Source organism: Hyaena hyaena, unplaced genomic scaffold (assembly GCF_003009895.1).
Source record: "Hyaena hyaena isolate Hyena2069 unplaced genomic scaffold, ASM300989v1 scaffold_4, whole genome shotgun sequence".
In the NCBI taxonomy this organism is placed as follows: Eukaryota; Metazoa; Chordata; class Mammalia; order Carnivora; family Hyaenidae; genus Hyaena; species Hyaena hyaena.
This window is the reverse complement of record NW_024080636.1, coordinates 5,497,004-5,523,002: the sequence shown is the minus strand read 5'-3', so window position 1 is coordinate 5,523,002 and position 25,999 is coordinate 5,497,004. Positions and strand designations below refer to the sequence as shown.

General features: G+C 48.5%; 1 protein-coding gene across 1 annotated transcript in view; it reads right to left on the bottom strand.

Moving 5' to 3' along the window:
- The window catches only part of ATXN10 (ataxin 10), a 158,910-nt gene that overhangs the window by 103,924 nt on the left and 28,987 nt on the right, over positions 1–25,999 (bottom strand). Inside the window, exons 4-6 of the mRNA XM_039235034.1 lie at positions 18,243–18,339; positions 16,024–16,182; positions 5,350–5,430 (exon numbers count right to left, since the gene is read on the bottom strand). Of these exons, the coding sequence (XP_039090965.1) occupies positions 5,350–5,430; positions 16,024–16,182; positions 18,243–18,339 (337 nt within the window). The remainder of the gene's footprint in view (positions 1–5,349; positions 5,431–16,023; positions 16,183–18,242; positions 18,340–25,999) is intronic.

The following is a 25,999-nucleotide window of genomic DNA, read 5'->3' as shown; positions in this document are numbered from 1 at the left end:
CCTTTGCAACCCAGGGTAAACACCTTAACCTACAAAGCCCCAGATCCCAGGGTGGAAAATGGCAAGAATAGCTCCATCTCGCTGGGTCTTTCGAGGATGAAGTGGAAGGCTGCACGGCGCTCCCTGGAGGGAAAGTCAAGTCAAGGACGCGGAGGAGCAGGAGGAGCGGGAGCAGGGGCCCAGAAGCAACTCACTGACCGGCGAGGACCACACGCCAGGCACCGACGGACTCGTCACATGTTTCAATTAGTTGTGGCCACGTCAGGGGGCAGCTGCTCTCGGATCGCTATTCTACAGAAGAAACGTAGTCCCACGAGCAGAGGCAACGTATCCAAAGCCACAGGACCACTGCACTGTGTGTTTCTCTGCTACACAGATCACACGCCTGAAATCTGCAAAAGCGGTTTCCAAGGGCAGCTGTTTTAATCTGGGAATAGTGCAATTCGGTGGGAAGGGGGACCAGAAAATCGTGTGAACGCACTCTCATTTCTGCTGAATCAGCCACGTGAAGTGACTGGGACTCCGTACCCATAACTTCTGACCAAGCAGCTCGGAGTCAACCGAGGTGACAGCCCAAAGCAGCGGCACTAGAAAAGGGCAGCAAAACATGCCCAGCACCTTCTGGCCAAACCCGCCGACGCCAAGGGCCAGGCCGGTATCTCACTGTCACCATGATGCCCGGGGGACCACTGGGATGCACTTAATAAACATACCACCTGTTTTACTGACTGATCCTCAAACATTTTTATTTTATTTTTTTAATTTTTTTTTTAATGTTTATTTATTATTGAGACAGAGAGAAGAGCATGAGTGAAGGAGGGCTAGAGAGAGAGGGAGACACAGAATCTGAAACAGGCTCCAGGCTCCGAGCTGTCAGCACAGAGCCTGACGCGGGGCTCAAACCCACGAACTGTGAGATCATGACCTGAGCCGAAGTCAGACACTTAACTGACTGAGCCACCGAGGTGACCCTCCTCAAACATTTTTAAATCCAGCAGCCCTGACCCCAACAGGACACAGGGATGCAGCAGGTCGGGGCCGCAGCCAGGGCACTCCTCTTCCTCCGGCAATTCAGAGGAGGCACCACGTGTCCCCACATGGTTCTCAAGGGGGCTCCTCACCGGAACTACATGACACGTTCTCAGCACCCTCACAAAGGTGGCACCCAGCACCAACCAGATGCATAGGAGGGACGTGCATTCATTACCTGTCCCTGCTGAGAAAACACTCATCCTTTCCATCCTATTAACCTGCAAATGTACAACTCCAAGTGCAGAACTATCCATTACTGCCTGAAAAGGAGGCTGTAGGGAACCCAAGAGCCACAGACAGAGTGCCTCTGCTGAGCCCCAGTTCCCCTCCTCCCTGCGACCTCCCCCACCTACACATACCAGCAATGACCCCATGGGCGATGAGGCAGCTGGACCTTCAGCCAACTGGCCAAGTGGGTCACCACAAAAAGCTCAGATAAGCTCTGACAAGGACCTGACTCTTAAACAACATAGGGGACAGGGGCACTGACCCCCCTATGCAGTCAGAAATCCATGCTTCACTTCCGACTCCCCCAACACTTAACTACTAATAGCCCACCACTGACCAAAAGCATTACCAATAACATAAGTTGATTAACACATATTTCGTATGTTATATGGGTTTTGTACTATATTCTTACAATAAAGTAAGCTAGAGAAAAGAAAATGCTATTTAGAAACTCATAACGTTGGGGGTCACCTGGGTGGCTCAACTGGTTGAGTGTTGACTCTTGATTTTGGCTCAGATCACGATCTCAGTGTTGTGGGATTGAGCCCTGGGCCAGGCTCCATCCTGAGCACATAGCCTGCATAGATTCTCTCTCTCTCCCTTCCTCCCTCTCCTCACTCCTGCCCCTCTCTCACTCGTGCTCTCTGATTAATAATAATAAAAAAAAGGATTTAAAACTACAAAAATTGTTAAAAATTAAAAATTAAAAAAAAAAAAGAAAGTCATAAGGAAGAGGCGAAATACATTCACAGACCTCAGTCCTGTGCTTACTGGAAAAACTCGGCACATAAGCGGGCCTGGGCAGGTCACACCCATGGGCTCGAGGGTCAGCTTTCATTCACCAGGAGGAGAGGCGGGGGCCAGGACGGTCCCGGAAGACAAAGGACATGTGCAAAGACAAAGTACAGGGAAGGCCTCAAGGACTGAGAGGAGTCCAGGTCGCCACAGCGTGTGACCGGGAGGGAAGGGGCAGGGCTTGGGAATGAAGCTACGTCACACAGGGCCTCATACAGCCACGCCAGGACTTCAGCTGCGTCCTGGGACAGGCCGCACGGCCGCTGAAATGGCAGGACGGCAGGTAACGTGGAAGGAGAAACACAAACCTCAGAACAATCAGACTTGAGGCTGCCATGCACTCACGATCAGGGCAGCCTGAGTCACAAGAGCTGAATGGCAGGGGGAACCTAAGTGTCCACAAAATGTGGTCCATCCACACAACGGAAGAGGATTCGGCCTCAAAAAGGACGGAGAGGGACACCTGGCTCAGTTGGTTAAGCATCCGACTTCCACTCAGAGACCTGTGGTCTGTGAGTTCGAGCTCCGCGTCGGGCTCTGTGCTGACAGCTCGGAGCCTGAAGCCTGCTTTGGATTCTGTGTCTCCCTCTCTCTCTCTGACCCTCCCCCAATCATACCCCCCAGCTCATGCTCTGTCTCTCTCTCTCTCTCTCTCTCTCTCAAAAACGAATAAATGTTCAAAAAATTAAAACAAACCACGGAGGAGATTCTGACACATGCCCCAACACAGATAAACCTTAAGGACATCATCATAAGTGAGATAAGCCAGTCACAACAGGACAAAGATTCCACTTACAAAAGGCACTCAGTCACCAAAATCAGAGGGACAGAAAGTCAGATTATGGCTGCCAGGGGCTGGGGGAGGGGAGACGGGGAGCTGTTAATGAGGACAGCTTCAGTTTTGCTAGACAAGAAAGTTCTGGAAGCTGGCCACACAACAGTGTCCATGTACACAGCACTGCTAGACTACACATGTGAACACCATCAAAGTGCTACACTCGATGTTATGATGTTATTTGTCCTTTATCACAATTTTTAAAAAGGCCACAGCCAAGGTCTAGTCAAAGAGGACGTTAAGGGCAAAGCAGAGGTGTGATGAGAGAGAGCTCACGAGATGCAGGGAAGGTGTCCCAGCAAGGCCACTGACCCGGGGCCCAGCAAGGGGAGAGAGGCCTGAGGGGGGACCCTGGGGTTTCCAACTCAGCCGATAGTATGGCATGAGTAAGCGTACTCACTGCACAGACCTTCCCACAGCAAGAACATTCATTCGCGGGGCGCTTGGGGGTCTCAGTCAGTTAAGCATCCGACTTCAGCTCAGGTTCATCTCATGGTTCGTGAGATCGAGCCCCATGTAGGGCTCTTGGCTGTCAGTGCAGAGGCTGCTTGGGATCGTCTGTCCCACTCTCTCTGCCCCTCCCCCACCTGTCCCTCCCCCCAAAAACAAATAAACATTAAAAGAAAAAATCCATTCGCCTCATGTTTTCATCCAAATAACTTTTTCTGTAGCCCATGACGTGCCAAGTGCTGTCTGAGAAACGTGGACACCCCAGAATCAGAGGCGAAATCTGCACCCTTGCAGGCCAACAGCCCAAGGGCACTGTCACGAGGCGGCACGTGAGTACGTGACACAATACGACGTACGATGAAGGACACGCGGAGATGAAAGCACAGTGACGTGCAGGCAAACACTTGAGAGGAGCAGGGGCTGCGACATTTTTCTAAATAAAAACGGGAAATATTGAGTCTGACACCGTCCTGGTTACGCAGTGGAGCAGCCTAAACACTGATCTTCTGACCGAAACGTGGTAGGGAAGTGGGTGATGGGCACTGAGGAGGGCACTTGCCGGGACGAGCACTGGGTGTTGTATGGAAGCCAATCTGACAATATATTATATTTAAAAAAAAAAGAAAGGACTATGGAGAATATAAATTGAATATTAAAATACAGTTCAAGGGGCACCTGGGTGGCTCAGTCGGTTAAACGAACGACTTCAGCTCAGGTCATGGTCTCACAGTCCATGAGTTCAAGCCCCGCATGGGGCTCTGTGCTGACACCTCAGAGCCTGGAGCTGCTTCAGATTCTGTGTCCCTCTCTCCCTACCCCTCCCCCGCTCACAGTCTGTCTCTCTCTCTCAGAAATAAATAAACATTAAAAAAAACCATACAACTCAACCGGATTATTCTCCTCATGCTCAGGTATTCCTTACTGCAAAGCCATTTCCTAATTTATAGCACTGTCCCTCGTGCCACACATTTTAGGTCAAAAACTACGAATAATTCTTTTTCTGCAAAAGAAGCATGCACACGGTGGGGCGGGGGCACTGGGTTTATAAACATGGCATTTGAGATTATTTTAAAAGCACAAACTTCTGGGGCGCCTGGGTGGCTTAGTCGGTTAAGCGTCCGACTTTCACTCAGGTCATGATCTCGCGGTTCGTGGGTTCGAGCCCCGCGTCGGGCTCTGTGCTGACTGCCAGCTCAGAGCCTGGAGCCTGTTTCAGTCTGTGACTCCCTCTCTCTCTGACCCTCCCCTGCTCACGCTGTCTCTCTCCTAGAAATGAATAAAAACATTTTAAATAAATAAATAAATAAATAAATAAATAAAATAAAAGCACAAACTTCTCCTCGAAGAGATTAAAGAGATACTGCCCGGCGAGACAACAGAGGAGCGTACAGAGTGAACCGGGGAAGAAGCCAAATACACGGGAAGAGTCCCAAACTACAGCAATTAGAAAAATGGGGACGGCAGGCAAAAGATTAACATTTTCTAAAGGTTCTGCTCGTCGGACCTGGGACTTCTTGGTGACGTTTTCGTCTTCACGAGGCAAGGCAAGCACGTGCCCCGGGTCAGCCTGGAAACCGCTGCCCGCCGTCCCCTCCGCATCTGTGTCTGGAAACCGAACCCCTGTGGGCGCAGGGCCCGGCCAGGGGCACACGAGGAGGGACTCTCAGGGGCATGGGGCCGCATGCTCCGAGGGCACCGCTCCTCCCACTGCCGCGCCAGGGAGGTGGTGGGTGGTGCCAGCCTGGTGGGAACACCTATGGGGCCCTGAGCCCTGCCGGAGGACGAACAGACGGTCACCGGCGCTGCCATCAGCCCGGGTCTGGGCCCCACAGAAACCACCGTCCACTGAGGCCGGGCAGCAGCGCGACACGGCCCATTTAAAACCATTCCTGAGCCAGAAGCCTGTGTTAGGGTTCTGTGCCAGCTACGAAACCACGGCACGTCAGTCATGCGCACGGGCCGCTCCACATGTGCTAAATACTCAAAGCCACACTGGCTCTGGGGGTTACCTTTCTTGATTGCTCATTTTGGCATACATGGCTTTCACCAATTCTGGGCTCTTCAGAAAATGGTCTGTAATAATCAAGAACCTACGAAAAAAGGAGGAAAAAAGTGTGGTTACTAGAAACACAGTAAAATGCACATGGCCTTATCGACTCTAATAGAGACATATTACACACAAAAGCACTTCTTTCTATCAAATTATGGATTCACTGCAATATTAAAATGTTTTAAGAGGCTCACCGACTATTTTTCCATTAGCAGCTCTAAAAGGGAATAAAAACCCTCAAAGTGGGTTTCTCCAATCTTACCTCTGAAAAATGTATCGAAATGATTCATTTACTCCACTGAAGGGAAGGGCCTACTCTATACAGGTTTTCTCTAAGTTTCATTTTAACGGTGACATGAAATTGAGCTACAAGTTCAGGTATAAACAGAAAACACATTAAACTGTTTACTCAAAAGGTTAAGTGCTAAAATCACCCAGAGCAACGGGACGTGTCATGCGTTCTATTTAACGTGTGCCAACAGCCTGGAAGGCACAGGGGCCTGATCACCTCGTCTGTAAGAGCTCTCCCGTTACCAGGAAAACACCCTCACCGTCAAGCAATGCACTCAACTCAACTCGAAGACCAACTTAGGGAGACCCCGAGGCACAGATTACCAGCGTCCTTCTTCAAAGTACCCCTGTGACAACTTTTTAAAAAGACCGTATCGTATCGTATTATTAAGTCTGAATCCTATCTGCCAAAGGCCATCAGCACTCTTAGGAACCAAAGAGGATACGGTTTACCACCGAGGTTATAGCAGTCAGAGGGGCGGGGAAGCAATAAATATATTTACGGACATAATGTATTTAACTACTTAGCCAAAAAGTTAACAAAGTACACATTTCAGTATAACCGAATGAAGCGCAGTAACGACCCCAACACACTGTTGCTCATAAAAAAATCAAAAAGCTAAACATGTATTCCATTTCTTCCACAGCCTTCAAAATAACTGGTGGCCACTTTGATATGAAATATTTCTAGTAACAATGGATATATTCAAAATTCTCAATTTTCATACCAGGGTAAGTCCTCAAACTGCAACAATGGAAATTCAGGCATTCCAAGCCAGATATGCAGAAGTGGTCGTAAAGAGCATCCTTAACTAAGCTTTTTAGAGCTCAAGACATTTTTCCAGAAGAACATTCATTCAAAGTGCAACGTTTCAAGTGGCCGGGAGCTAGGCCACAAGCCTGAGGCCCACACGCTAACAGTGGAAGAAGACGCACACGTACAGAATGAGACAGAAATGTCTTAGGGGCAACATACACACTTCATGGATTAGAGAAACAATAAAGTTTTATCTAACCAGAGGGCCAGAGCAGGGCATTCAGGAGGCTGGAGGAGAGGAGGGGATTTAAATTACCGGTGACAAAGAGGGCTCTGGAAAAACAGCATGGCGGTGCGCTCAGGGGGCCACAGCCAGGGAAACACGATGAGGGTTTAGAGTGGGAGTCAGGACCAAAAGCTTCTGGCTTGAAACACTGCTGGCCCTGGGCTGTGGGCCCTCATGTGCCTTAGCCAATGCTGGAGTCCACCGGAGGCTCCGTGACGGCCACGCCCTCCTTCAAGATGCTGCCCAGAGCGTCCTTTTTTTTTTTTTTTTTTTTTTTTACCAATTTTATTGATCTTAAAGAACCAATCTTGCCTTGGTTAATTTTTTCTAGTGTGTTTCTGTTTTCTGTGTCACTGACTTCGGCCCTGAGTTCTTACCATTCGCCTCTTTCTGCGGCTTACTCGGCTTTTATTGGGCCCTTCTCTGTCTTCACAAAGTACAACTTAAGGTCACTGCTTTCAGACCTTTGTTCTTTCCTGGTAGAAACATTTAAAGCTATAAAGTACCTTCCAAGCACTGCTTCAGCTTTATCCCCCAGATCCTAAAATTTCATAGTCCTTCAGTTCAAAAGATTAACTAATTTGCCCTTTGATTTTTTTCTTTGACACATCAATTATTTAGATGAGCTAATTTCCAAACACTTGGAATATTTCTAGATACCATCTGGTTCCGGTTTTCTAACGTGAATTCGCTGTGCTCAGAGGCCATACTCTGTCTGCTCTCAATTCTTCTCATTTATTCGCCGAGACTTTATAGCCCAGACTACGGTCTAGCTGGGTGACAACGCAGGAGTTGAAAAGAAAGTGGATTTTGCAAGTTCTGAGATAATAGCTTATGACACTGCTCAAGTGAGGTGGTTCTGAGATCAGGTACGTCCACACTGACCTCTGTCTACTCCAGTGAATGGCTGAAAAGAGTTAACATCTCCACCTATCCCTCCCATTTCCAGGTGTAACGGACTCACGATGTACCCTCCTGCCTCAGACGACCATAAAAGCAGGAAAACATGAAAACGACAGTTTTCAGACAACCGACAGAAAGCCCAAGTCAAGCATGTTGTGGAAATAAAAGGCGCTTTGGAGAATTTCTCCTTAAAAAAACAAAATATTCTAAGTGTACGACAAACGTGATTTCAGAGCGGTATGTTCACAAAATCCCTACAGCCCAACAGCAGACTGGGACATGCGGGGGAGGAAGGCGTTAAGCTTCCCACGGTGTAGCGTGTGCTGAACAGGCGGAAACGGAGTTGAAAAGGTTCCCAGGGACGCGAGGCAGTGAAGGCAAGGGCTATGGGCAGGCACGGGGGAAAGACGCGTCACGGCCGCCGTGCCCGTCAGAGGCACCTAGAGAAGAAAGGACAGCGGATCTGCACATTCACCTTTACACCAAGCAGAAGAGTGAGCAGAGCAAATACCTAAACCTCAAAAGTGAAATGATAACAACACTGACGAAAACCTTAGTAAGATAAAGACCTTAACGTCCATTACCAAAAATCTATAGGACGTAAAAAGACAGACGTTTCATCTACCAAAACATCAAAAAAAATTTTTAAGTATTTATTTGAGAGAGACAGAGAGAAAGAGAGAGAGATTGGGAGGGAGGGAGAGGAGCAGAGAGAGAGAGGGATTTCCTAGCAGGCTCCGTGCTCAGCACAGAGCCTAATGAGGGGCTCAATCCCATGACTGTGAGATCATGACCTGAGCCAAGATCAAGAGTCGGACAGCTAGTCAACTGGGCCACCCAAGCACCCCTCAAAAATTTTTACATAAAAAAATGCTAGGCATGAAGTCGAAAGACACGGAAGTGAGAAAAAATACTTGCAATTTATTTCATACGAAGGACCACTGGCCCTAATTTAGAAAACACTCCATACAGCTATAGTGAGACTGACATGCTTATGGAAAACAGGTCAAGAAAATGAAAACGCACAAAAAAGAAAAACAGGCTCTTGAACATGTAAACAGTGCTCAACCTCATAACAAGAGAAACAGAAAAGAATACTCTGTAACAACAGCATTTCAACTTGGTAGGATGGTGGCCCCAGCACTTGGAGAGCAGGCTGTTAGCCCTGAAGTGGCAAACCAGGCCCATGGCCAAGGGGAGCGGGTGTTGGTACAGCAGCTACGAACGCCTTCTTGGCAGTGATTTGTTAAAATGTAAATAGCACGCTCCCTCTGACCTGGTAACTGCACCCAGGAAGTCATCCGACAGTCATACTCGCCCACGTGCAACGTGGAGATGCAGGAACGAGGCTACAAAACCACATCTCATAGCGTTGCCACACTGGGGCCCAACACGTTCCCCATGGAGGGGCCGGGCAAATAAACCAGCACGGCCATACGATGAGAGGCCAAAGAAGGAGAAAGCTCATTACATACTTTTGGGAAAGGTCTCAAAAATCTAGCTTCTGGTTAAAAAAGCAGGAGGCTCAACAGTGTGTTGGGAATGAAGTACAGGCAGCGCACCTGCTTAAGGGACGGGGCTGGGGGCCCCGAAATTAAAGAGAGATCATTGAAGCACGTCCAGAAAAATTCATCTCCGGTTTATGTCTTCTAACTGCGCTACGGTGGAGCGCCATCACCCGGTGGCCCCGGCGGCTCGGCGTCCTGGGAGAAGGCGGTGGTGCTGGAGGCTCGGGCAGGCTTCGTCTTGCCCACGCTGCGTCTGGGCAGGCAAATCTCGGCCGCTTCCCGAAAGCAGCTTACTCATAAATCCCTACATCTCTTCTCAAACGGATAAAGAGAAACAGAACCACAAGGGGACGTCACCTCCCCTCCCTGTCATGGCGACTTGAAGGCACGGTAGCTCGGGTCCCCTAAAACCTTGTTTAATAGCGTCACTAGCCCGTGGTCCTCATGCACACCAGGCACGTGGCACAGGAAACGCTGCCCCTGCGCCTCCCCTCCCGCCACAGTGCCAACGGCACACCCTCTCCTGACCCGCGTTGCCCTCAGCTCGGAGGCAGTGCCCACTCTCTGGAAGCTCCCCTCATGGGCGAACTCCCAGCCATGGGCATCCACGGGCGCCCACGACAGCCTGTGCTCCGTCTTCCGGAACTTCCATGCTGGCTGCACTGTCTCCACGTAGACGCACAGTGGGCGTCTTCCATTCCGCTGGGCCCGCACACAACTGCTGGTCTCCTCACCACCACCCAACTCCTCGCGGGCCAAGTGCTCAGACCCAGGCCCGGACCCCTGCCTCTCTTCTCCCAGCCTCACCCCACAGTCCAATCCGCACGAAGACCCCCGGGCTCTCCCAGAAGAGCACATACAACCTGCGTGTGCCTTGTCCCCGCTGCCACCACCGTCATCAAGCCACCCACGCCTCCTGCCTGGACCTGGACCTGGACGAACACTCTAGCTGCCTCCACTCTACCCACCCCCTCCGTACCCCAGCTCAGCCTCGGCCCAGAGGCCAGAGGGATCTTTTAAATTGCAAACCACATGGGTACACACACTGCTCAAAACCGTGCAGTCACCTCCCATGGCACAGAGACTAAGGCCAAGCATGTCATCCTGGTTCACAAGGCCCAACATAACTGGCCTCCAGTCGCCCCTCAAACTGTGTGTCCCGCCCAGTACTCTGAAACCACCCTGGGCCCCAGGTCCTGCCACAGAGGCCTCTGCCGGCGGGGGGCGGGGGGGGGGGGTGCAGCAAGGGGGTCTTCACTCCAGGATTCACTGCTCCGTGTCCTTCCCAGCTGGCCTCCACCTTTCCCCACAGGCTATCAAACAGGCTGGGACCCTGCTCTCAGCTCAAATGTCACCGCCTTAGGAGGGCTTCCCTGAACCCCAATTCCAGAGCACTGCCCAGACCTTCCAAGCCCCATCACCGCACTGGAGCACTCTGCCAAAGTCGAAAGCTCTTTTTTGTTTTTCTTCACAGTCTGGGCCCCATACCAACCATATCTAAATTACTACTAATAAGGGGACCTGGGTGGCTCAGTCGGTTAAGCATCCAACTTTGGCTCAGATCATCATCTCACGGTTCGTGGGTTCAAGTCCCAAGTCAGGCTCTGTGCTGACAGCCTAGAATCTGGAGCCTGCTTTGGATTCTGTGTCTCCCTCAATTAATAATCACTGACTTAATCAGTTCTTGTTTGAAGTGAGTACTTTAAGCTTCCTGAGTTTCCTACCAGCATGCAAAGGGCACAGGGCAGGGGCAGTTTCTAACTCACAAGTTTTCCAAGAGAAAAGCAGATCAGATCCTCACAAAAAGGGCAATTATTCCCTGTGTGGAGCCCAAAGCCCCTTCTCCTGTTCTCTTTTCCTGTGTGGAAAAGAACAAATGGTCGTGGGGAGGGCCAAAAATATATTCTACAAAGGCAGAAGTTGGAGTAGAAAAGGCATCAGAGAAACAGATTTTACAAAAAGAGAAAGTGAGAAATGCGATACTTGGGCCAGTCCTGAACTGTACGCAGGGACACACAAGCCAAACGTCTTCCTCGCGCACACGAGGGTCCCAGGCCAGCCACTTCACCCACTGCTTTCTGTTTCTGGTGCCAAGACTGACTCACGCAGGCCGTCAGAGGCAGAAGCCTCAGCCCAATCTTGAAATTCATCACTGAAATGCGATTACAGAAAAGCTAACATTCACAAGTCAAGCTGTCGATGTCAAAGCACTGACCACATATTTGCATCATTTTCCATCCTGGCTAAAAACCCAGATGCATAAAAGTCCTTCTTTCCCTCTCCTACTTTCTCTTGATCTTCCTCATTTACAAATGGTGCTGAGGTATGTGAACAGTTATAGACAGATTCATGATCATCTACAAGGCAGTGTTCCTATTGCACACAGAAGTCGCTAAAAGCCATCTCTAAGCATCAAGAAGCATACATTAAAGAAAAAAAAAAAGACAAGGGCGCTTGGGTGGCTCCATTAGTTAAGTGTCCAACTCTTGATCTTGGCTCAGGTCATGATCTCAAGGTTTGTGAGTTCAATCCCATCCTTGGGCTCCACGCTGACAGCGCGGGGCCTGCTTGGGATTCTCTATCTCTCTCTCTCTCTCTCTCTGCCCCTCCCCTGTTTGGTCTCTCTCTCTCAAAATAATAAATAAATAAACTTAAAAAAAAAGACATAGATCAGTGTAACATTGACAAATGAAGTTATTCCTAAAGTTAAGGTTTTAGGGAAATCTTTTTCAAATGAGGGCCACATATTATTTCCATTTCCATAGAAACACACAATGTGGAAGCGATATTTACAAATAAAAATATTTCAGTGACTGTGAAAACCTAGAAAATGCATCATACCGCACTGACTAAATGAAGAATCTGATTTAAACATGCTCCAGAAAAGAATGCTCCTACTTGCTCCTGAGGCCGGGGAAATCCCACCCACAGCTGCTTCCTACAGCAATCTGTACAAGGCTCACCAGGCTAGTATAGAAAGGAACTTTCTTCTGTCTGACAAGTAAATGACATCTTCATTAAGGCAAAAAATTCTACTAGAACACAAATGAGTTATAACCTCTGCAAAAGATAATTACAGCAGCCGGGGCCTCCTAAGGCACCTTCTCTGGCTGTAGGATTTAGAGGAGTCCAAACACCAAGACCGAACGGCTGGATTCAGCCGGGGTCATCTTAGAGCCGGAAAATGTCCTTCATACCTACATACAACAGAAGTGAACATTTTCAGGACACGATCCCAGTAACTCAAGCTGAGTCACACCAGAGCCCTTGGCGCCCACACTGCCCCACGTCTCTGGTGCACCCAATCCAAAGGATTCAGTTACTGAAACCTTACATTTGTCCCTTTCCAAGAAAAGATAACCAAACCTGTGAATTCTAACACTGTTTTGCTGTGTACTCCCCGCCAGCGCTCCCACTGGGTTAGCAGGTGGGAAGGCACAGAGTGGGAGCTCTCTCGTTTTCAGACATGGGTTCATATCTAACAGTAAAAAGTAACAATATTGTTGGAAGGCTCCGGAAGCTGGGACAGCTCAGTTAACTGCTTCTCACTTCACTGTGCTTCGCAGGTAACGCACTTTTCACAAACAGAAGGCCTATGGCGGGCGCCCAGCAAGTCTGCCAGGGCCACCTCTCTAACATTTGTTCACTTTGTGTCTCTGGTCACATGCTGGGAATTCTTGCAGTATTTCAAACTTGTTATTATATTTGTCACGATGCTCTGTGACCAGTGATTACTCTTCACAGAAAGCTCAGAGGATGATTATCATTTTCCAGCAATAAAGTGTTTTTACTTAAAGTACACACACTGTTTTTTTAAGAGCTAATGCTATTGCACACTTAGTAAATTATCCTACAGTGTAAATATTGCTTTTTATTTTTTTAATGTTTATTTATTTTTGAGAGAGAGAGAGATACAGAGCACAAGTGGGGAGGGACAGAGAGAGAGGGAGACACAAAATCCGAAGCAGCCTCTCGGCTCCGAGCTGTCCGCACAGAGCCTGATGCAGGACTCAGCCCCACGAACTGTGAGATCATGACGTGAGCCGAAGTCAGACATTTCACCAACTGAGCCCCCAGGCACCCCAGCATTTCATTTATAAGCACTGGGAACCCAAAAATTTCACCTCTTTTTATTCCAACACTCGCTCTATCTCACTGGTCTCTGGAAGCAAACCTCCAGGACCTCTGAAGCATGCCTGTAGTCTGCAATCCCATTCTTGTTGGCGAACGCACGGCTCCTCTGACACAGATCTAACTGTCGGTGCAGCACAGCCGAAGACCTCAGTTGTGACCGCTGCTTTCGGTCCTCCCTCCCGGTCGCTTCCATCTGGTGACCTGTGAGGACTCGCAGTCCCGCGGCAGACTACATCTTTTGCCCCGGACTCCCTGCTGCTAGAAAACTGCCGATGGCCAAAACATAGATGTAAGGTACTTCACAAATGACACAGACCTACTAGAGAAAACTGTGCTGAGTCCGCAGCCTCTAATGACTCCCCCGCTGCGCTCCATTATGACACAACTGTGCGTGGAGGGAGGGAACCTAAGTCCAGCACAGTGTCCTGCTATCCTCACGCACCAACTTGTGTCTGTGTGCAAATGGGTTTAATTCAAATACAAATGAATGTCTGGAAAACTAAATAATTTTTAAATGAGGCATAATTTCAGAAGAACACTGAAGTCCACACTGAATGAGACCCAAACTGAGAAAGTGCCTCTGAAATGCAAGTGGCACAGTCGGTTGAGTGGCTCAGTCGGTTGAGTATCTGCCTTCAACTCAGATCGTGACCTCGTGGTTCATGGGTTCAAGCCCTACATGGGGCCCGCTGCTGTCAGCGCGGAGCCCTCTTCGGTTCCTCTGCCCTTTCTCTCTACCCCTCCCCTGCTTGCACTCACTCAAAATTAAATAAAAACATTAAAAAAATAAAAAACTTTTAAAAATAAAAAAATAAAATGGGAGTGGCGTGACTGGCAGCTCCAGCCTCCACCCCCCACCTGGACGCAGGCTGTGCCCTGACCTCACTGGCCACTACATGCAAACACACACAAAAACAGATCTTAAGGAAAACAAGAGAACATGACTAAAAGCAAGAGAATTTCTGATGGATTCTACAATGATGAAAGAAAGGGCCATCTCCTCAAGACATAACAATTACAAACAGACATAACAGCAGAGCCTGAAAATGAGGGACACAAAAACCGACAGGGCTGACTGGTCAGACAGAAAACAGTCCACTTCCATGAATGTGTCAACAGGTGGACGGAAGACCACCAAGAAACACAAGGTCCTGGGCGCCTGGGGGGCTCAGTCAGTTAAGCATTTGACATCAGCTCAGGTCATGATCTCTTGGTCCATGAGTTTGAGCCCTGCATCAGGCTCTGTGCTGACAGCTCAGAGCCTGGAGCCTGCTTCAGGTTCTCTGTGCGTGTGTGTGTGTGTGTGTGTGTGTCTGTGTCTCTCTCTCTCTCTCTGCCCCACCCCTGCTTGCTCTGTCTCTCAAAAACAAATAAAACTGATAAAAGAAAAAAAAAGAACTTCACTGAAGAAATTAATAAGGCCTAAGTAAATGGAGAGATACCTACACACGGACTGGAAAACTTAATCTAGTTCAAATGGTAACATTCCTCAAGCTGATCTGCACATGCATGTAATCACTACCAAAACTCTAGCTGCTTTTCTGAACAAGCTAAAAGGCCAATCTAAAAATTAATCTATAACACAAGGACCCAGAACAGCCCAAAAAATCTCAAAAAAAAAAACCTAATGAAGTTGGAAGACTTAAGAGTTTCTGATTTAAAATGTACACAACGCTACAGTCACCAAAATAGTGAGATACTGGCTTAAAAGAGAAAACAGAATGCAGGAGACATGAACAAAACCCACGCAAAGCCTGATCAGAGCCTCAGGGGGCTGTAGACCGACAACAGAAGACGAAGGTTGGAGTCAGCAGGGCCGGGACTGCTCTGACGGCCTCCTTCCCACACGTGCACCCAGGCCACGCGGACAAAAGCCCGACACCCCGTAATCCTCCCCCAGCTCAGGGATGGCAGGCCTGATGCCATGGAGGCCGTGAGACCTGTCCTGATGAGATACAGAGCAGTCTGCGCAGCCCCTCAGAATATAAAACCGCTTCAAGCAATGCGCCACCCGCAATGGTCACCCCAGTCATCCAGCCCCTTTTCGGCACGTGGGACGATGGGATCACGGCTTCCCCTTTCCCTGTCCACAGAATAACAAACTGTCTAAATCTAACAGTGCCTTCTTGAGTCTTTACAGATCACAGTCAGCCTCAGCCGTGGCCTTCTGTGGCCTGACACGGAGTCCCCACACGAGAGGGGAAAGAACGTGGGGCCAAAAAGCGTTCAAACAAATAATGGGTGGAAACTCCCCAAATGTGGCAACATAAACCGACAGATTCAAGAAGTCGAGGGAACTCAAAGAGGACATACTCAAAGAAATCCACACCAGGACATCATAATTAAGCTCCTGAAAAGGCAAAGAAAAATCTTGAAAAGCAAGCAGAGGGAAAGGAGGCGTTACATATGGGGCCGGGGAACGGACGGACACTACAGCTCAGATGACAGTGAATGTCTCAGAGGAACACAGGCCCACGAGACACGTATCAATGTCTGATCCTTAACGAACCATCAAGTGCAGCCACGGCAATGTGATCTGGCCGCCCCCACAAGGGCTGTGTGTTCTCAGGCTGTACCCTGACCCGCACCTCCATCCACCTTCCCCAGCCCCCAGGTGCGGCTGAGAGATTCTATCCGCACATGTTTAGTGTTCACTTGCTGTTCAATTACTGGAATTCAAACTCTTACTTGCTCTGCAAGGAAAGGGTCTGTTATGATGCTCTTAAGCAAGCAGATGTCTAACGAGAGACTTACGGCCATTCCGACTCGGGCTGCTTCTGGTGAGCATCGACAACGTCAATCGCGATGTTCAGGTTTTCTTCCAGTTCTTTCATTCTTTCAGAGTTCAGGGATGTGAACAAAATCATTGACGAGTAGGCAACAATTTTTTTGTCTGGATGATTTAAGCAAGACCTTCCGAACAAAGACATGAGGGCGTTAGCCCCATTTAGCAAACTGATGTTTTTAAGGATTTAATAAATGACAACACTTTGAAACAAGTACCTTATTTACTATAAAAAGAGCAATATAAAATTAGTCGTGACCCAAAGTAGCCAATATTAAAGATGCAGCTGACTTTAGGACTCGAAGGCATTTAAAAGCAAATACCATCTGATTAAAGAAAAAGATACATGATTGCATTTATAAAGCATTAACATGTTCACTCTTGTTAGAAAAAAAAAATCAAAAGGTAAAACATGAGACCCCATTAACTACAGGCACTCCTTCAACCGTTCCGAGGGCCGGAGAGTTCAGGAACGACAGAAAGAGGGTTCACTGGCGGGAGAGAGGAGGCAAGAGCCCCAGCTACACGGTCTTTGTCAGGAAGGCCCCTGATTTACCGACGGTCAATTACGTCATGGGCTGTGCACTATGGCAGGATTTTTTTTTAAGTTAAACTTCATAATACTCTTCCGGAGGAGGTACTGTCCTCATACTATACACAACACAACAGCGTGTTGACTCTACTTGTCCAAGGGCATAAGGCCAGTACCTCCCAAAGCTGGGATTCTAATTTGGTTAAATATTTGCCTCACAAACACATGCAGACTGCAGTCAAATTACGTCTTTCAGTGTGTCTTCTGATAGAAAAAGGGAATGCAACGAGCTCCTGAGCCCATCTCACAGGCGTCCGCGAGGAGCGGATCTGAGACCATAAGCAAAACCACAGCGTAAATGGTCACGGCTTCTCAACAGCCCGTGCAGGGGCCTCTCCCCTGGGATTCTGTGATGTATGGATTTGCCCTGTGTCCGTTCTTCCACTGCCGTGTGCTCACCTGTTCCACCCAAAGCATGGGTTTTTGGGGAGTAACAAATAGATCTAAATTAACCATATTCCACTTAACCTAGCTCAGAACCTCACAGATATTAGGTGTTCAAAATGTTTTACAGGAACGAAATCTCAAGAATGAGTAATTTCTATTTCTGTAGCTCAAATTCCATAATTCTTTCCTTCCTCCTAAGCTCAACTATCATGAATCATAAAGATTTTGTGCCTTCGACTCTCATTATTTGGAGAAACTTGAGAGCCAGCTACCAACTCAGCGACCCAGGGATAACGTTCGAGTGTATGTGATCTGAACATCACACTTCCCACGTCAGCCCAGAAAACCTTACAACCGGGAAGGCCGCACAGCGTGTAGGCGGCAGAAGCAGCCTTTGGATCCAGAGAGCAGCTCTGCCCTCGACCAGCAGTGGGCGTCAGCCCCTCGCCTGGCCCCGCAGGGCCGCTGTCAGGACAGGAATCACAGGCACGGGAGGGATACCTGGCCCGGAGCACACAGAGCCACCGCTCGGCCGCTTTGCTGCCACCACAGCCACGGACGCCCCACGTTGGCCACGGAGCCTGGATTAACGCCTCCCATTGCCTCCTTGCCTCCATTACCGCTCATCTTCTATCCCAATGCTCAATTTCATGTGAACTAACAGAAGTTGGTCAAAACAAAATAGTACAACAAACCAACCTAGACAAACCTACCGGCTGTGTACACCTTACCGCTCTCCAGATCTGCCCAGCAGCCCTGTGCTGGGCACACGACAAGGGCTCCATAAATAAATTATGTGACCAATTTACTGCTCATACTTCAGTGTTTTATAGTTTTTTCTTATGAATTTGTTTTCCTATAAGTCACTGTGAACTTAACAATATTTAATCAAAACTTTAATTTTCTTAAAATACAGCTGACATACAAAAAAGGGCATAAATCTTAAGCATACGGCCCAATAAATCATTTGACGTGGCTATAGCTCCACCACTCCCACCCCGATGGAGACACAGAACATTCCCAGAAGCCCAGGAGACTCCCTCACACCCTCTCCCGGCCGGAACCGACCCTGCCACCGCCCACCACCAGCCACCACTACCCTCAATTCTGTGACCGAGGGTTCGTTTTCCCTGTTATTGAACTTCATGTAAATGGAATGCTATAACCAGTCTTTCCAGAAGTCAGAGACACTTTTATGAAAACACTCACAGAAAGAGCTCCGGGAAAGCGTGTGCCCACACGACGGACTGTGAATCTTCATTCCGTGAGGCGACGTTGCCCAGAAACTGCAGGCCACAGCGAAATGCTGGCGATTTATAAAAGTAAAAAAGAGACAATTTAAAAATTTTTTAACATACCGAACAAACATATCTTAATAGAAACCATTCCACATTATTAAACGTGGAGTTTCTGTTTGCTTCTTTTAACTCTGCAAGTCCCTCACTGCGATGAAATTCTGGGCGTGACGTTAATGGTAAAGTGCCTTTCCAAAGCAATGTGCTCCATACAAAATTAACTAACTTCTTTCAAAAAAAAAAAAAATCTGTAAATGTCAACCCAATGTAGCTCTAATTTACATTAAATAGCACTGGACAATGAGCTCCAATTAAGAGAATTACTCTTTGACTAGATTTTTTAAAAATCTAACTTAATGCTACTTAAACATCTAAAACATAATACTACAGAAATATTGCAAGTCAAAAAGCAAAAGTCTATACTAGGCAAATACCAGCCTAAAAAGGAAGTCATACACCCCTTAAAATGAGATGTAAGAAACATTAAGGCAAAGCGCATTATCATTTCGGGAGCACCCGGCCGGCTCAGTCGGTGTAGCATTCAGCCCTGAGTCTCAAGGTTGTGAGAAGGAGCCCCACGTTGGATGTAGAGATTACTGAAGGAAAGAAAGTAAACTTTAAAAAGAAAGACATATCAGAAAGATATAACAATTGTAAGTTGCAATCGTAAATGATATTGCCTCAAATATATATATAAATAAAAGAAGAACTGACAAAAACCCAAAAGAAAGAAAAAAAATACAATTAAACTTTCCAGTAGTAAGATAACTTTCTTGGTAACTTATAAAACAAGCAGACAAAAAGTTAGTCTATGTGAAAGATTTTGATAGCATTTAGTAACAAGCTAGTTGACATACTCAGACTACTTCACCAGATAAAACTAGAGAACACCGGACAAAATGCACAACACTGACAACACACGGTGCTGACACAGATGTCGAGCAACAGGAGCGCTTGTGCACGGCTGGGGGGGCGCGGACCGCTGCAGCCGCTGTGCAGGACGGCTCAGTTTCTTACAAAACTACACACACTTTTTTTTTTTTAATTTTTTTTAATGTTTTATTTATTTCTAGGAGAGAGAGAAAGAGAGAGACAGCGTGAGCAGGGGAGGGTCAGAGAGAGAGGGAGTCACAGACTGAAACAGGCTCCAGGCTCTGAGCTGGCAGTCAGCACAGAGTCCGACGTGGGGCTCGAACCCACAAACCGCAAGATCTAAGAGAAAGTCGGACGCTTAACCGACTAAGCCACCCAGGCGCCCCAGACTACACACACTCTTAACATACAATCCAACAATCACAATCCTTGGTATTTACCCAAAGTAACTGACAACTTAGGTCCACAAAAAACCCTGCACGTTAATGTTTACAGCAGCTTTACTCATAATTGCCAGATGAAAGCAACCAAAGTGTCCTTCCGCCAGGGACTAGATAAATGAACTGCAGTCCACGCAGACAAGGAAGTATTGCTCAGCACTGAAAAGAAGTGAGCTATCAAATCATGAACACGCACGGAGGGAAGTCGCATTGCCTGCCAAGTGCAAAGGCCGCGTACTGCAGCCTTCCAGCTATGACAGCCTGGGGAAGGCAAAGCTATGGAGACCGTGAAAAGACGTGTGGCTGCCTGGGGTCAGGGCAGGGGCAGTGAGGAAGCAGAGCCCAGAGGACTTTTGGGCAGTGAAACTACTCTGTACGATACTCTAATGGTGAAGACAGCTCACCACGTATACTTTGTCCAAACCCATAAAATGTAAAACACCAAGAATGAACCATAATGTAAACAGCACACTGTGGGTGATAACATAACAAATGCGTTACAGACACCCTTGACCATGTGGGGGTTCGGGGAACTGACCCTCCCCACGGTCAAAAATCAACATATGGCCTCTGACGCCCCCAAAACTTAACTATGAATAAATAAGCTACTGCTAACCAGAAGATTTCTCAGTAACAGAAGTAGCTGATTAACACACATTTTGTACATTATTTGTTTCACATAGTGTATCCTTAGAATAAATAAAGCCAGAGAAAAGAAAATACTAAGAAACTTGTGGGGAAGAGAAAATACATTTACAGTGCTGTTGGGTGAAAACCCGTATGCGCACACGAGGAGCCGTGCACTTCAAGCCTGTAGCTCAAGAGCAGTGGTCACTTTGGTGCCACATGCTAACTGTGGAGGAGGCTGTGCAGGGGCGGGAGACACATGAGAAATCTCTGCACCTTCTCGATTTTGCCGTGAACCCGAAATGGCTCTAAAAAATAGTCTACCTGAAGGAAAGAAGAACAACAGGACTACAGAACTGTGGGGAAAAACAGACCTGATCAATTCCCAGCTCAGTGTGATGTGTGCACGGGATGTGAATGTGAGAGGTACACGTTCCCCACCGTAACGTGGGGACAGTCCCTGTTCTGTCGATGGTAAGGATGACGCGGCGACCGCTAACTCCGATGAGCGTGCAGGAGAGGATGCAGAAGAGGCCCATCAGGCCACACCCGCGTTACCAGCACACAGTACGGACTCGGTAAGAACTGGTTTAAAATGTCAGGTTTCCAAATGTTCCATGAAAACACATGTTTGTTCCTGAGGTCAGAGACTCTAAACAGACACCCTGAGTGCCTACTGTATGCGCGCTCACTTATTAGAATACCTACTGTACTCCTGTGTGGAGAATGCTACTCCCCAGTCAGGTGCCTTCATCCTCCTTACAGAGCATGGGGGCCCAAGACCCACGGCGGTTATAAGGAACCTGACCAAAGTCACACAATTAATTATAAAGTATCACAATTCTGGACTTATTCCTGTGACTATATCAGCCCAATACGGTTATCTCATGCTTATCCGAGCACCCGCTTGCTTATACACGAAGCTGATCGGTGAAAAGTAAAAATGGTTTTCAACTGCGGAGTAAACAGCCTTCCCAAGGACAGGCCGCCAAACACCACCTCACCAGGTGCTGCAGAAAGACAACTCTCAGTGTATTTTTAAAGACTGACATACAGGTGGTGCTCACTCACTACACTGCATACAGGTGGTGCTCACTCACTATATCGCCATTATGCCTATGTGCGAGTATTTGGGGGGAAATTAGAAATACAGTATTTCAAACTAAATGTTAACAAAAATACCTCAACCCAAAGCTTCTCAATGCAGCTAACACAGTACCAAGAGGGAAACTTAAAGCTTTAAAATGTGTATTTTGGGAAAGAACGACAAAAATCAATGACCACCTGCTTCAAGAAATTACAAAAAGGATAATTAAAATATCCCAAAACAGGGAACGAAGAAAATAAAGATTAAGAGCAAGAGATTATTAAAATTGACAGCAATCATAAAGAGAGAATATCAGGAAATCCACAACGTGACTCTTCTAAAAGCTCCATAATGACCAACCTCTGGAAAAACGTATCGAAGTGGAGAAAAGGCACAAAGAACGACGACATTCCATTTTCAGAAATGACAAAGACGCTGCCACAGATCGCGCAGACACCAAAAAAGCAAGTCGGAAGTCATTCCGCATAACATTAGGCCACACCGTTAGAAAATTTAAATTAAATGAACAAAACCCTGGAACACAGCTAACAACAACCATCTCTGTAGAATATTCAGGGAATGCCTGCAGAGTGTGACAGCCTTGAAGGTAACTGAGGCGACAGTCAGATTTTTCCACCGAAAAACATCCTAGACCCAGGCAGCTTTACCGTCAGCTCACACTCTAGGGAGAAAGACTTTCAATTTATACGACTCTTCCAAAGAACAGAAAAAGAGAGAGCAGGCCCTCACGTCAACCTGGTGGGGCCAGCATCACTGTGACAGACACCGAGTTAAACACGCACAGTGTGAAAAAGGAAGGGGACAGAAGGTGAAAATACAAAAGATGTATTTCAGGATGAACCTAACAGCGCGCAGCTAGATCAAGCTGCACTTACACCTGCACTGTGAACTGTTTTACTGTTCCAAAGTCCGACTTTGGAACTGACCACACTATCCTACAAAGGACAAAACTATATGATCATCTCAATGGCTGCAGAAAATGTAGTTGATGAAGTTCAACACCCATTCATAATTTTAAACAACAAACCAAACAAAACTGAACAACTCGTAGCCACCAAAGAATAGACGCGGCTTCTTTACCCTGAATGGGTCTCCAACAAAGAATGCACGGCACACGTTATAACAGCCAGATGGAGAGAAAGAGTGTTTCCTTGGAAAGGGAAGGAGACAGGGGCGCCTGCCACCACGGTTTGTAGCCCACACTCCCCTGAAAATCCGGGCCAGCAAAACAGAGAAAGGCCAAACACTGGAGAAGAAAACGTTAAACCATCTTTTTTTTCCCCCTCTACAGTTGAAATGTCATTTCTAATGTATGCGGACATTTTTAGGCATAGGAGCTGTTTGAATGAGTAAGTCACAAAAGTTGCTGGATGCAAAGTCAATATTTAAAAGGTCAGTAATACTTCCGTACATATAGGGAGCAAGAAAAACAATCAAGAAAGGAGCTTATTCATAAAAGCATCAAAAATGGGGGCGCTTGGGTGGCTTAGTCAGTTAAGCATCCAACTCTTTTTCTTTTTTCTTTCTTTTTTTTTTTGAGAGACAGAGAAACATAGTGTGAGCAGGGAAGGGACAGAGGGAGAGGGAGACAGAGGATATGAAGCAGGCTCCAGGCTCTGAGCTGTCAGCACAGAGCCCAACATGGGGCTCAAATTCATGGACTGTGAGATCATGACCTGAGCTGAAGTCAGATGCCCAACAAACCAAGTCACCCAAGCGCCCCAGCATCTGACTCTTGATTTTGGCTCAGGTCACAATGTCACAGTTCATGGGTTGAAGCCCCATATCAGGCTCTAGGCTGGCAGCATGGAGCCAGTTTGGGATTCTGTGTCTCCCTCTCTGCCTCTCCCCTGTTCACTCACTCTCTCACTCTCTCAAAATAAATATATAAACATTAAAAAGAAAAAAAGCATCAAAACTGTAACTAAAAATGACGCACAGTGCCACTAAGAAAAAAGATTCTAAGACCTGACTGAGTGAGGAATGACACCATGTTCACAGAGTCGAGGAATCCGTCCTTCCCTAGGGAGAACTTGGGCACCCATGCATACACATACAGATACATACGTGTACGCGCATGTGTGTCATTTTACACACTGGAGAACGTCTGTATGTCTGCGTGGGCATCTGTAATTTGACAAGATGATTCTAAAATTTATGTCATGACACAAAGGCTGAGAGCTGAGACGCTACTGAAAATCTCGAGGTAAGAGGATTTGTTTGCACAGAACAGTAAGCAGTGGCAGGTACCCGTAGGGCCCTGGAGCATGAAGAGGTCGACATGGCAACAGGAGAGAAAACACAAGAAACAGATCCAAACCTATCCTGACGTGACCAGTGACAAGGATGGGACAAAGACGCTGAGTACAAATTGGCCTTTTCAAAAACAACATTAGGACAACTGGGTACCAGCACGGAAAAGTTGAAACTGGACTCCTTCCCCACACAACACAGAAAATTCAATTCCGAGTACCAATCTAAGGGTAAAAAAGTAAAAATAGAAAAAAGCTTTTAGAAAACAACACTGCAGAGCAAGAAAGATATTTTAAACAAGACACACAAAATAACGTCATAAAGAAAAACATTAACCATCTAGGCTACATTAAAACTAAGAATTTCTCAAAAGATACCATAGAGTGAACAGAAACTATCCACAGAACGGGAAAAGATACGAACTCGTAAATAGGACCGCATAACTGCCAGAGGATTTATACACAGATTAAAGAGCGTTTATAAACTGGTAAGAAGACAGACAAATCCAGTAGAAAAATAGGAGGGAGGTGGAATTTGAAATACTTAATAAAGACCACCAAAAAGCAAAACATAGGAAGTGCAGAACCCCATGGAAAACCCCAGGATTCTATTACACGCCCACCAGAGCTGCACAACTCGGTCGGGAGATGCCCAGGCATCTGTGGGAAGGCGAGGCCACACAGGAGGGTCCCTAAAGCCCCGCGCCTGCCGGAGATGTCGGGGGGCTGCGCGCCGGCTGGCTCTCCGAGGCATCTGGGTGGCCACAGGGTAGCGGTCGCTGCTGCTCAGCTCCGAATGCAGGTGGGCCCTTGCGGGAAGTCTGTCTCATCAGCTGGCGAGTTCGGGGGCACCCGGCTCGCCCCTCGGCCAGGCCCCCACGGCGTGTGTCCGCTGCGGTCAAGCCGCTCCGGTGACTCGCTCCTGCAGCGCGGGACCAGCCGGGGGCGTCTGACAGCCGAGAACCTCCTCAGGATGCTTCCAAGCAAGTTCCCAGTCACGACCCCTCCCTGTGAACCACTTGCCCCTGCAACCCCAGAGGGTGGATTTCCGGCAAGTTCCACCGACACCGCCTCTCAGCGACCTCACCGGCCGGCCGGCCCCACCCGTGCCCTCTCGAAGCAGGGATGGACTCAGACCCAGGGGGAGGGGAGTCTCTTCCTGGACACGCGCTGCAGCTCCAGGGGTCCTGGCCACTCAGCACGTCTGTCGTTCCGGTATTCGCTGGCGTGCTCCATACTTCTAGTCGTCAATCCTCTGTTATTTCAAAGCCTTTGTAATAGTTAGCGATTCTTTACGTTAAATTGTCCCCATTAAGTTTCGGCCTGGTTTCTGTCTCCCGGTCTTGCCCTCGCCGGCAGAGTGGACGGAGAGAAGGAAGGGCAGGAGGGAGGCGCGCGGAGGGCAGGAGGGAGGCACGCGGAGGGCAGGGAGGAAGGGAAAGGAGGCCCCGGCGGGAGCAAGAGCACAGGCCCCAGAGCAGGATCACAGCTCAGTCAGGGCACGTCAGGGGGACAAATCCAAACGAGTTATTTCAACAAGGAAAACCTGCTATCGGGAGTCAGTTAAGCTACGAAGGCCACGCTGAGGTCACACAGACACTGAGGCTACAGGAAACAGCTCCCCCCTCGGAACCCAAAGGCACACGGGGGAGCTTCTGAGAGCCCAGAACCGGCAGGGGCTCCGCACGGCTGGCGGCCAGACCTCCGGGGAAAGGGGCTGCCTGGTGGCCGTGGACTCCTGCGGAGCACGGGGACACCTCAGGCAGGGGGTTCAGCAGGGTCTGGCCAGCTGATGTCGGGTCCCCCCCGGGGGTAGCACAAGGCCAGTACGGGAAACAACAGAAGGGGTGCAGGCGCGGCTCCAGGAGGGAGACGTGAGTGGGGAGCAGGTCCCTGCTTCCCGCCTCCAGCTCCACTGGGCCCGACACACGGACCCCCGGGCCAGGCAACGCCGCACGGGACCCAGACGCCAGGGCGAGCTCGGCATAAGCAACAGTGGCCCAGGAGCCAGGATGACGCCTAACGTGCCGCAATGGCTACTGTGATGCTCAGGTGGGGTTCACATGGATTCTTCCTGCATCTTCACAGCAAGGCGACGGCACTGCCTACGTGTCACAGATGAAGAAAAGGAGGCTCCGGGCAAGGATGTAAATCAGCAGCCAGCGCGGGGCCAGCCGCCACTGAGGCTGCACGTGGGCCCCCAAGGCCGGCGTCCGCTTGGTTCGCACGGGCACCGCGATGCCGCTCGGGGAAATACCTGAAATACTTCTGTCCTTTGTGGTAACCAGACACTCCCCCGAACGCAGGTCCAGCCCCCCCTCACCCCAGCAACACACCCTGTACCTAAAGGCCCCTGCCGGCCGGCCTGGGC